The sequence below is a fragment of the Engraulis encrasicolus genome, chromosome 19 (assembly GCF_034702125.1).
Source record: "Engraulis encrasicolus isolate BLACKSEA-1 chromosome 19, IST_EnEncr_1.0, whole genome shotgun sequence".
Lineage (NCBI taxonomy): Eukaryota > Metazoa > Chordata > Actinopteri > Clupeiformes > Engraulidae > Engraulis > Engraulis encrasicolus.
In genome coordinates this window covers 7,659,422-7,672,518 of record NC_085875.1, presented here as the reverse complement: position 1 = coordinate 7,672,518, position 13,097 = coordinate 7,659,422, and the positions used below count along the sequence as shown (strand labels likewise).

At 44.9% G+C, this 13,097-nt stretch overlaps 1 protein-coding gene across 1 annotated transcript in view; it reads right to left on the bottom strand.

The window, feature by feature from the left end:
- Positions 1-2,647: 2,647 nt before the first annotated feature.
- Positions 2,648-13,097, bottom strand: part of kcnk10b (potassium channel, subfamily K, member 10b) — a 28,636-nt gene continuing 18,186 nt past the window's right edge. The window contains exons 3-7 of the mRNA XM_063224017.1: positions 12,065-12,182; positions 8,087-8,247; positions 6,999-7,191; positions 5,613-5,755; positions 2,648-4,740 (exon numbers count right to left, since the gene is read on the bottom strand). Of these exons, the coding sequence (XP_063080087.1) occupies positions 3,910-4,740; positions 5,613-5,755; positions 6,999-7,191; positions 8,087-8,247; positions 12,065-12,182 (1,446 nt within the window). The 3' untranslated portion in view covers positions 2,648-3,909. The remainder of the gene's footprint in view (positions 4,741-5,612; positions 5,756-6,998; positions 7,192-8,086; positions 8,248-12,064; positions 12,183-13,097) is intronic.

The following is a 13,097-nucleotide window of genomic DNA, read 5'->3' as shown; positions in this document are numbered from 1 at the left end:
GCTTTAGTCTTGGTCTTGTCTTGTTCTCGGCATGCTTTAGTCTTGGTCTTGTCTTGTTCTCGACATGCTTTAGTCTTGGTCTTGTCTTGTTCTCGACTTGCTTTAGTCTTGGTCTTGTCTTGTTCTCGACTTACTTTGGTCTTGGTCTTGTCTTGGTCTCGAACTAAGCGGTCTTGAATGGATTTTTCATTCAAATCAAGCCGCCTATGCTCACCACAAAACCTTATGACACAATGTTAAAAGAGATATCCTGTCGTGTATTTTGTCTAGTTTATATTAAAGCATGTTTATTTTAGGCCATAGAGTTCAACCTAATTATGGTAGGCTACTTTTGTTCTTCAGTTCACAATATGTAGCACACTAGGGTTAGTCTAGGGCTCTTAGTCTTGACTTGGTTTCATCCTGTCTTGGTCTTGGTCTCGACAGGTCTATCTTGGTCTTGGTCTCGTTACTCTAATGTCTTGGTAATGTCTTGGTCTTGGACTAAGCGGTCTCGACTAAAATCCCTGTCACATATACCCAGGTCTCAATGCACCTCACATCATGGTCTTCATGGCTGAGTTTAGCTAATGCAAGTGAACAACAGGAAGGCTGTTAAGTTGACGTAATCCTCTTAAACATTTACAGTGGTGGCCTGTTTACGCTCTGATGGTTGGTGGGAGTCTTGATGCAGTGCGGTCATTGCAATGCACCCATAGCAGAGACGCTGACAGGGGAGAGGGACAAAAGGTTCAATGGTCCCAGGCCCAGGTAGAGGTGGAGGGGCCCAGAATTGGGTCCTCATTAGTTTGTATGTATTGGGTGGGGAGGGCCTTTTAGATTACTTTGTCATGGGCCCGACCAAAGTTGTCAGCAGCCATGATCCATAGTGCGGTGGGGGTGGCAAGCCATTGCCTCGTGCACATGTATGGTACAGACTGCGGTATAAAGCATGTAAACATGCTTGCCACCCTTCCTTGTTTACAGTGCGTTTTCACGTTAGCAGTCAGGCACCATGATGGGGATGGAGTAGAGCCGCACGTGAGGCCATCCATCACGAGTCATCAATACACCGGGAAACGAGATGTCCACGACAGGTGGAGGACGCGTCAACCTTGGTTCCTTTGGTTGTAGACCCTCCTGTAATAGATGACCGGTCTGATAGGCAGAATTTATCTCTGCGCTCTCACTCTACCTTCCTCTTACTCTCTCTCTCTCTCTGCCCATCCTCTCTCTCTCTCTCTCTCTCTCTCTCTCTCTCTCTCTCTCTCTCTCTTTTTCCATCCATTACCTTCTACTACTCATTTTCTCATCTTCCTCTTTCGCTCTCTGCCCATCAGCCTCTCTCTCTCTCTCTCTCTCTCTCTCTCTCTCTCTCTCTCTCTCTCTCCTTCCCTGTGTCTTGCACTGTCTTCCATCTCTCTATGTTCATCAGTGTGTCTCTCAGCCATCCACTCCCCCCTCTTTATTGGCTATGTAGTGATTAATCTGCTGTCCTGTCCTGTGATAACAGTGAGAGAGCGTGCTGCTGCTGCTGCTGCTGCTACTGCAGCAGTGGCATGGTCGGCCACTAGCCAGAACGCACGACCCTGTCTGACCGCAAACATGATCCACAGAACCCTTCCATCTTTTTGAAGCTGGACCGACAGTAATTCATGCGAACCAGCCTTGTGCGGAGCCAGGTGTCAGCAAAGACTATTTATCTTCCATTATATAACGCTTGTTTTTTTTCCCCCTCACAAAGCCCTTTCATACCACAACGCGGAAAGAGACGAGCTCTCTCTCTCTCATGCGACTCCTCTTCACCTCACCTGCTGTTGTGCTTTTTGTTCACGGTGAAAAGATTCTCACCAGGCTTGATGTAAATGTGGTATAGCGCTTTCAAGAAGGTCTTTGCAAGACCAACCATCTCAATGATAATTTATGGGTTGATTAAAAATTCCATTTCCCAAGCCATACAAACATTTCTTTTTTTCCAGCTGCACAATTTTACCGGTAGCTCTACTTTTAGAAGTCCATAAAATCTATCAATAGACGTCGGGTGCCACAGATCAAAGGAAATATGATTTGAAGTGTGAATCTGTTTCTTGGTTATCCAGGTGCCAAATTCCTCCTAAAATTCCTTTCTCAATGACTCAGCCAACTCCTGCACAATTTACTGTATGCTTCTCCACATTACCACCTATCTACATTTAGCTAAACTGTGTGTGACATATCAAACAAGGTCATTATTCAAGGCTTTTTATCAAGAGGAGTAGATATTCTATTCTTGTGTGACCTCTTAACAGATGTGACCGTTGGCACTGAATTTAAAATATATTAGTATGCACAATCTTGAAGTCGTAATCGAACCCTCCTAATTGAACCCTTCCTATCCTGTTTTTATTTTTATTTCATTTTTAGTCGAGAGGCAGTTAGGTAAGGAGGCAGGATATTATTGTGCGTTTGTCTGAAAATAATTTGAAGTTTAAAAAAAAAAAATTAAGGAAAGAAAAGGGTGTTAGTGTGGAGCAGACCTACTTCTGCAAATTCCACAGACCACATAATAAAGAAAAACAAATGCAGCATTGTTCTTAAATGAGATGAGTCTAAACACAAACAAGTTTTCAGTTTGTTGTTTTTGCTTTATTTCTCAAAAGGCACTCACTACATCGTATGTAATGCCCAACCAGGGGTGTGTGGCACTTTCCAACAGTCCTTGAGAGCTCTAGTAAAAGTCCATCAATTCTATGCCCAAAAGTGTTTACCAAAACGGCATGCAGTGTTTTTGTGTTTCAATTGTTTACACTCGTATTTGGTCTTGTCTGCTAATATTCACTTCCCATTGGAGGCAGTGGTTCTCATCTTATCACAAGTACTAACATTTCAGCTGCTACACTGGATGGCAACATTCAGGTCATTCTGTTTGCCCCAAACCATCCATGTACGTATGTCTGCGAAATTATTTAATTGATTATTTGAAATATCTATTAGGGGGAAGACACAAAATGGCAGCATTCAATCATCCATTGACATGGTATCAACTTTGCCAATCCCTATTTTTCTTATTTACAGAGATTGAACAACCACTTATCCAATACTCCAATAAGCTGCTGACCTTCCACACACTAAGAGAGTGGATTTGAAAAAAGATGTGACACAGTCTGCTCTCTTGCTTCATTCAACAGTTAACATTTGGATATGCATTTTGCCGTTAGGCGTTGATGGGTGAAATTCACCACAGTTCTTTCCTCCGATGCTGTGCTGACATCCAAAAAATGGCTTAGATTCCAAACAAACCCAAGAGCTGTATAGTTCTAAGATGAATGTGATCAAATGCATTACATAGTAAACACATTTTTTTCATCCTAACATGACAAGGACATGAGATTGATGTTGTTGTCATTATTGGCGGAGCATGTCACGATGCATTCACATGTATCGAGGTGACTATTGATGGCTTGCCCATTCAGCAAGTACTGAACTGTGTATCACACAGTTAAAAAGCATAGGCTGTCCTCTTCCATATGGCCTCCGCGTTTTATGATAGTCTTGTCAGTTATTGATGGGCTGCCTGCGTCAGGTCATTCTCAAGGGACTCTGGGACTCCTACCGAGTCTCCCCCTTTTTTCAAAGCAAGTGATCAGCAACGTTGTCACTGCAAAGCGTCTGGTGACCTTTTCGATTGTGCAGTGTCTGAAATGGTGACATGCGGGCACTGTAAGTGACCGTGTACAAAGTTCATGCGTGTCCAGTCAAGTCACTTCAAGTCAAGTCCACTGTGAAGAAGATGTACAAAAAACAGAAAGGCACATTTTTCTTTTTCTTTTTTTTGACACGTCTGACTTCCTCCTCCTCCTCCTCGTCCTCCTTGTCCTCCTTGGTCTGAAAGCCTTCACAGTTTTATTCTCATTTTTTAACCGCTCACAGTCTCTTATAGTCTCTCATCCCTTATGGCTGATGCTCTCTGCCCTCCAGCATTTTGTCCATCTCTCGCTCCTTGGCCTGACAGGGGACAAAGCCGTTCTGCACCAATTTGGGCTTATCCGGCAGGTACTGGCTGAGATCGTTGAGGGTGGTGTTCTCCTCCTTGTCAAGTTTCTGTTGTTCCCGCGTCACCTCCTCCTCCTCCTCCATCATCATCTCATCTTGCTCCTCCTGCTCCTGCTCCTGCTCCTGTTCCTCCTCCTCTTCCTCCTCCTCATCCCTCTCATCCACCTCGTTCTCCCCCAGCGTGGTGTTGCTGCCGCCCAGGTACTCGCAGGCTCTGCGCACTTCTTCTGGAATGTTCCTCCGCAGATCTCGATCCCGATCCCGCTCCCGATCACGGACCCTGTTCCGCTGCTTAGCCAACTTGGTGAGCGACCCGAAGCGATTGAAAAGGTTCTCCTCCGACGAGGCCTGAGGAGGACGCCTGTTCCCCTCCTCCTCCCCCGAGGCCGCGATGCTGGCCGCCTCGTACGCGGCCCGGGCCGCCTGCAGCCCCCGCAGGTTGTTGAGCTTGGTCGAGTCCATGCCGATGCTCTCCTGCGAGGTGGCCCCCCTGAAGCGGCCGCCGCCGGCGCCCAGGCTGGCCAGCACGGCGCGCTTCTCGGGCGACAGCATGTCCAGGGAGTGGGCGCGCTGGTCCAGGCCCAGACGGCGCCGCTGCTCCATGCTGCGGATGGTGGCCGCCCGCTGCAGCTTGTCGTGGATCTCCACGCTCAGGCGCCGCCGCGTCTCCCGGAACTCAGCCCGCACGTTGGCCTTCCACTCGGCCGCGTGCGCCTTGATCTCGCCCACCTGAGGGACACATAGCAAGGGTTAAGGGTTAAGGGTCAGAGGTCAAGGGTCAAGCCAGGTTCTTTTCTTTTCAACTGTGTTATATTTCCAGGATCCATGCGGCATGGTACTTTGTGGGATAAACAGTAACACTCCTTACAAAAACATATAGCTATGCACACACAGTACAATTATTACACATTTCAACACAATGTAACACGTGTCTGCTATAACATACGTGTACATTAGTTGACTTGACTTGACTTGACAAATGTAGCGTGTTTTGTTTGGTCTCTTTACTGTACATTTCGTTCCCCAAAACAACATCATTGTGTTTCTTGAAATATTTCTTCATTTTCTCAAAGGCATTGTGATGTAGCTTTTCAGTGTTTTCATCAAATTAGCTCTGAAACATGAAAATAGACAGACACAGAGCTCTTACAGTAGAGACCTGTTAGGTATGTTTCCCAAGACTCCTCAAGGTGGCGAGGTACTAAGAGACATTGGGCTGCCCCCTTGCACGGGTGAGGCATAAATGCAATTTCGTTGTGTGCAGTGTGCAGTAAAGTGCTGTGGAGTGCTGTGTCACAATGACAATGGGAGCTGGAGTTTCCCAGTTGGGCTTTCACTTTCACTTTCACTTTCACTAATTATAAACAGTGGTGTAGTCTACGTAGAACGCGGGTATACGGAGTATACCCACTTCTAAATTTCAGGGATTTCAGTATACCCACTTAAAATTGATTGATACATTGTTTTGAATAGCACAAATATATACAGTATACCCACTTCAAAAAATGCTCAAATATACAGTATACCCACCATAAAAAAGTAGACTACACCACTAATTATAAAGTATAGCGTAATGACAAAAGCCAGTGAGTGGTCTGCACCTCTTCCTTGGTCTTCTTGGAGAGCACCCGTAGCCAGTCTCCGATCATGCTCAGCACTGCTGCGAAGTAGGCCAATCCCACCAGGATCCAAAACCACACCAATGGCTTGTACCATTTCCTGTACTCGATCTCCCGGTCCCCACCTACACACATGGAAACAACGGTATGAGCAGAGAATCTTTAAGTATAGAGATATGCCAACATCATAGGTTTCTATGGGCACCTAACGTGACCAGGTTCCGGTCTGCCTAAAGGGGCGTGTCATAATGCTCCTAGCATTGAATAGAACAGTCCTCAGGTCTGCCTAGGTCTGCCTAAAGGGGGATTTCCCCCCCCAATAATAGAACCCGGAAACAATGGGCCAATGGAACCTCTCTCTCTCTACTCTCTCTGGTATGAGTGGGGGATGGAAAGATGACAAATGCAACAAGGAAAGGGCAATGAGCAGGCCCCGCTGACAGCTTTCGCCGGGCCCAGGACAAAGTAATCGGAAAGGGCCCTCCACCCAATACATACAATGTAATGAGGACCCAATTCTGGACACCCTCTCTCCCTGGGCCTGCGACAACTGATCCCTCTGTCCCATCTCCTGTCGGCTTCCCTGGCAATATGGGTAGGTGTTCTGTCGAAATGGGCTGCTTCGTTGAAATGTCAAAATGGGCTGCTTCGTTTAAAACGAGCTACCAGTAGCCTGTTAGTAACATAGTCCTAACCAAAACCCTAACCCCAGCTCCAGGAGCGATTTGTAGTTCATCTCGACGGCTAGGTCATATCGACACAACAAATGCTCCTTTAAAGAGATGCAGCTGCTTCTAAAAATAGCATGCTCCTGAGCATTTGTCCCTGCTGCTGATTGCCTGAATCGACAAAGCCGGAGAAAAAAAAATCAATACCATAAATTAATGGCGAGCAAACAGGGGCCTCCTGATTTAATGTGCGCTCCTTGCTCCATAAATTTAATTTATGAGAGTTTGACTTCTGTACCTGTGCTTATCATACGCTTGATGGAACAGGCTGTCTCATCTCGGTCAACATACAAAGTGCAGTGCACTTTTCAATGTTGCGTTATTACACAGCAAACTGGGGCCTTGAGGGGATGCTTTACATTTCATTTCAACATTAAAAAATTGAATTGGAATAATTTAGACTAATCGAGATGGGTTTGACGTAAACTACAGCAAAAATACAGCAGGCCTTTAATGGCTTGCATTTTAACTTCTCAAGGACTCCATCACCACCAAATGACACAGTATGATGGAAAACAAACTACAGTTCATAACAAGCGCTGGATTGTAAACATTTGGACTCTCTAAGTATAATTGTAAATTAAACTCTCTAAGCTTTGAAATAACTCTGCAAAAGTTACCGAGTAGAATCGTCATTTACCTGCCACATAGTCTCCGATGCCGACGGTCGTCAGGGTAATGACTACAAAGTAGATGGCCTCCAGCGCCGTCCAGCGCTCCGTGCTCTTGAAGATAAGAGCCGGCAGAGCCACGAACACCAGGCATCCGGCCAGGATGAAGAGGATGGTGGAGGTCACTCTGATCTTCGTCTGGCTGATCTCTCTGTGTCTCTGCTACAGGAGGTACAACGATGGCACGTACGCAAGTCAGGTCACTCAGCCTTACAGCCACCACGGATCAATCAGTGAGGCAGTAAACATGTCAGTAGATAATCTATTGTAAGGTGCAGATGTAATATATGAAGATTCAATATGTTTCGTTAACACTAGACTTCATGATTGGCGAGATGTGGTCGTAATATATGAAGGTGCAATTTATTACGTTAGCGATATATTACGTTAGCTATATATTACATTAACTATAGACCTCACTCCACACATTGAAGACAGAGGTAATGGTGTTCCGTTTCAGGAATCTGGAAACACCTAATTAGTTTAATGAATGCAATGGAAAAGTCAATATGGCGGTGGTGTTGTGTTCACAGTTCATCACGTAGGCTGTACTGAGGCCTATTAAATGAGCTCTGCACTCAATGTGGAAATCAAAGCCCACCACAATTGCTATGTCACATCAAAAAAAAAGAAGATGAAACTGTAAGCCTTGCCGCTAGCGAGGAAAGCTGCTCCTTTTTACGTGAACCCATTAGAGTTAAAAGGCTCTCACTGGTAGAAGTGAACCTCCAGGCTAACAGACAATAATGACAATGAGACTTTGAGAACATTTTGATGATAGGATATTAGTGCTATAATCTACAGAATATACTATATTGTGTCTGTCGGTTTTTTTGGGTTTTTTTTTCTTTCAACGAGTGCTGAGGTAAGACTCTGAGAACAAAGTGTCCAAGAATGTTTGATAAAAGGCTCTTTTCTGTCTTTTTTCAGTAAGGGACCAGCATTTATTTTAGACACTCTTTACAGAAATATAACAGCTACTCAAACTGCAAGGGGCAACAGACAAGAAGATAAAGTTTGAAGTAAGGTGTCTGTCTGTTTTGAAGAAGCTTCTTACCCTGAACATCCTTTCCACCCTGAGGATGCATTTGACAAAGATGGTTCCGAGCTGATCGCCAATGCCTGCCAAGAGGAAGCCGAACAGGGGGATGCCGATGATCGCGTAGCAGATACAGAAGATCTTACCACCTTCAGTGCTGGGTGCAATGTTCCCATAGCCTGTGACAATGTGCAAAGAGGAGACAAGATAAGAAAGGTACAGTAAGTACAGCATACTATAGCCAATGTTCCCATAGCCTGTGACAATGGGCAACAGAGATAAGACAAGAAAGGTAAGTATACTGTAACCCAGTGGTTCCCAAACTTTTCCCCCTGCGCACCCCCTTTTACATTTCAATGTCCTTGCGCACCCCCTAAGCGAATGTTGCACAGCCACACATTTTGGGCAATCCTCATTTCCAACAGCCCTGACGTTATTTCTGCCATTATTACAAGTCTAGGAGTTATAAATTACACTTCAGATGGACCCTTCAAGCATACAATTCACCAAACAATTAAAAACTACATAATGTTCATGAATTCTGTATAAAAACACACATATCAGCCATTGCTCTATTCAGCTCATGCACCCCCTTATGGCAGGCCACGCACCCCCAGGGGTGCACGCACCCCACTTTGGGAAACCAATTCGTCTGCCTGTGGCAATGTGCAAGGGGAGAAGACAAGAAAGGTAAGTATGGGGGTGCCGTGATGCAGTATGCTAACATTGGTCATGGGGACTCCGGTTCGAATCCAGCCTGGGTCATTTCCCAGCCCTTCCCCCCCTCTCTCTCTCCCTTTGGTTACCAGTCTCTCTCTTCATTGTACGATCAGAAAAAGGCTAAAAATTATTTTTTTTAAAGAAAGGTAAGTATACTATAATCAATATACCTCTACCTTTGCTTTGCCAAGGTGCATGGAAACAAGACAAGTAAGTATACTGTTGCCAATTGTGAGACATAGATTAGACAGACACACCACATTAATAAACCCCATACTTACAGCATATATCAACAGACAGCGACACCACAAAAAATAGATCAATCAGTGCAAAGCCGGTTAATAGAATCAATGTATATGCAAATCCCTTATGCAAATAGAGCAGCGATTGATTTGATCTCTAACAGTATGGCATTCAAAGTGCCATGAAGGACACAGAGAGCAGGTAAACTCCGAGCCGAGCACATGTCATTGTCCCTGACATGCTTATTACAGTTTTTCTCGATTNCCTCCACAGAAGTTCTGGTACTTCACACACAATTCTCGGAACATCTCACCCATTTCCCAACTCCCCTAACCAATGTCACTGAACACTAAACACAATTCCTACTTAACACTCAAATTCCAGTTTTAAAACACACTCTTTTCACGCCATTACACACAATTCTCTGGATTACACTCAATTTTCATAAAGAAAAACACTGGGTTTCTCATGGAACACACTGTCATTCACAACACTACAATCAACTGCAACTATGTTCACTTCCTCATCACATGGGCAAACTCTCTTCATACCGGTTTACAATCTGAAATCATCACCCCATAAGGACACACATTGCATGTCATATTGATAAAAAATGAGTGGATGCAAGGAGAAAACCCATTTGTTTAGTTTTTGAATATGTTATACAAGACATAACTTTCATGTGGTTACCCAATATTTTACAATACATTAGTGCAATTTTTAAATATTTTTAAAAATATGTAAAATATATACACGTCTGTGTACTCCGAGTCTAAAAACAATATTTCAGTATTTTACTACAGAAAAATACCCTCTTTAGTATCTTTGTGTTATTTTTGTGAAAAAGACATACACTGTACAAATATTTCTGTTTTTGTTTGTGTGTTGTGGGAATGAAGCTTTTCCAACTTATGTCACAGTATCCATGCAATCCAGAACAAAAAAAGCCCAAGTTACTGGGAGAAATTAGTTTTACCCTGTGCCCAACAGTGTTTTAATGGGTCTGCAAATGTGTATTGTAGTGACTGTCTGTGTGTGTCATTTGACGACAAAATGAGGTTTTTAGAAGAGAGTACATTGTTTTGAGACAAGACGTGCATTTTTCAGAGGCAGTGAAGAGTTTGGCCCATTGTGTGTGAGGTTTGGAGATTTGTGTGTAGAGTTTTGAGAATTCGAAGACCGATTCCGAAAATTGTGTGTAGGCAATCGAGAAAAACTGTAATTCATTATTGCTGTGGTAGGCACGTGAAAGTGAAGTGAATTTGTAATTCAGATGACATGGTCGCGCAGATGACCTGGCCGTTTCCCTCTGTTCAGGCACGGATGAAAAACGTATAATTCTCTTTGCTTTTTTTGAGTAATAAAATGTTATTACTACTGAAATGTTATTACTACTAAGAAAAGCTACTCATTATCAACCCATATTTTATTGCTTATAAACAATATACTCTTCTCTGCTATTCTTTAATTCATTTGCACAAAGGGTATGGTCTCTCTAGGTCGTCCTCAGACGAGCCTTCCATCGTTGCTTCCAGTCATCCCGATTCTCCATACATCTTCTCAGTTCGCTGGTACTCTGGGCTCCGGCATCCTTCTTGAGTAGGTCCACAAATGTTAGTGTGGGACGTCCTCTTAACCGGCACCCATGTGATGGTTCCCATAGCACCAGTTTGCTGGCTGTCAGTTCTGGGTGCCTTTGGCAATGTCCTGCGAGTCTCCTTCTCCTTACAGCTATCTTCTCGCTCACCCTTGATATTCCCTCGTGTAGGGTTTCGTTGGTTACATGAGCACTTTTACTGATGTTAAGCACTGCACACAGCATCATGGTGTAGCACCCATCAAGGGACTTCTCTAGGGTTGGTTTCAGGGTCCAGCATTCACTGCCATAGAGGAGGACGGACTCTACTGTCGCGTAGAAGAAGCTGAGTTTCTTCTTTTTCTTCTGCTTCTTCTACGCGATGGTAAAAGCAAGCTAATATTTGATTCTTTTAGTCTTTTTGACAGAACTGAAGTCAGGACAGTTTCCCTTATTTTGGGGGCTGTGTGCTGCAGGATTTGACAAGCGAGCGCCTATATGCCTTTTCCCTTCCTGTCTTCCTGTCCCCACGAGACGAGAGCAGCCTCTCCCCTTCCTCTTTCACCCTAGCAGATGGCAGGGGACATTACACTCAATACATGCATCAGTGCGATGACAGTGTCTGTGTGTCTTTGTGTGTGTGTGTGTGTGCGTGCGTGCGTGCGTGCGTGCGTGCGTGCGTGCGTGCGTGCGTCTGTGTGTGTGTGTGTGTGTGTGTGTGTGTGTGTGTGTGTGTGTGTGTGTGTGTGTGTGTGTGTGTCTTTGTCTTTGTGTGTGTGTATGTGTGTGTGTGTGTGCAGTGCATTTGTTTGTGTATGTGTGTGTGTGTGTTTTCCCTGCCTTTCAAAGCCACTAACAGGGCACAGACACACATGCATTTTTTTCCCTCAGGTGAGCGCTGGGGGGACTGTTTAAAATAATCAGCGATCATCTGTATTGATTATATCCGGCCGACACAGCAGCAGCTCACATGCAAAGCCAAACGCGTGGCTGAAGGGCAGATGACAGAGGGGCTCATGGGAGGCAGAGAGACCAAGAGAAACGGAGGGCTAACGGTAAGAGAAGGTTACCTATTGTTTTTACATACACTTTACTGTAGCAATTTATCTTGAATTACGTCGATTAGTTGAACATGTTTACCTTGCAGACATTTTACAAGAGTACTAAAAGTACTAGATTTTTTAAATACGATATATATATATACATTTTCAACTTCTATTTAGACAGGATAGTGAAGAGTGTGACAGGAAATGAGTGGGCGAGAGAGACGGCCCGGGAAGGATCGGGAAATGACCCGGGTCGGGAATCGAACCCACAGCTGGGCCCTAGAATTAAACATTTAAATTGAAGCGGGGATCATTTCCTCATCATTTCATATTCACCTCTTCAAATGGCAAATAATAACACAGGCAAAAAGCCCAAAATATATAAGAAAGAAAGGGGAAGGGTTTGTTTACCTATGGTGGAGATGACGGTGCCTGCGAAGAAGAAGGAGCTGCCCAGGTCCCAGTGGCTGGAGTCGTGGGATGTGGCTCCGATGGGGCTCACCCCCGCACTCACCGCCTCGATGGCATGCTGAACAGAGGAGAAGAGGAGAGGAGAGGAGAGGAGAGAGAGGAGAGGAGGATAGGAGAGGAGAGGAGAGGATAGGAGAGGAGAGGAGAGGAGAGAGGAGGAGATGAGAGAGGAGGAAAGGAGAGGAGAGGAGAAGAAAGGAGAGAGTAGGAGAGGAGGGGAGGAGGCAAGGAGAGGAGAGGAGAGAGGAGGAGAGGAGAGATGAGGGGAGGAGGAGAGGAGAGGTGAAGAAAAGAAAGGAGAGGAGAGGAGAGGAGAGGAGAGGAGAGGAGAGGAGAGGAGAGGAGAGGAGGAGGTAGTAGAGTAGTTGTAGGTAGTAGAAGTACAGGGAGGGAGGATGGAGACAGGAGAAAGAGAAAGAGATAACGGGAGATGTGTAGAGATGAGATGGGTAGAGAAAATCAAAGTAGGAGAAAGAAAGAAAGAGATGGGGAGGAAAGCCAGGCCAGAGAGAAGCATACATCATAGAGAGGAGGTAGAGGAGGAGTTGAGGGAGGAAAGGAATGGAAAGGGGGTGTGAAAGAGGAACAGGGTTGAGAGGAAGAGAGGAGAGAACGAGAGGAAGAGGGGATAAGAGAGAACAGAGAGTGCAACAGGGGTGAAGGGAAATAGAGGATAAGGAGAGAGAGAGAGAGAGAGAGAGAGAGAGAGAGAGAGAGAGAGAGAGAGAGAGAGCAGAGAGCGAGAAAGAGAGGAGTAAGGTGGACATGGAGTGAAAGATGAGTACAGACAGGAGGATACAGAAGAGAAGGAGAGAGAGAAAGGAGTGAAGAGAGGGGAACAAAGAAAGAATGCATAAACACATCAGTCAAACATTTGGAGCATGTGTTGAAATGTGCTAATGTCATGGATAGCTGCATATTCATGAGTATTGGCACATGAAATTTATACAGTAGTCTAGTGTGTACACAGAGG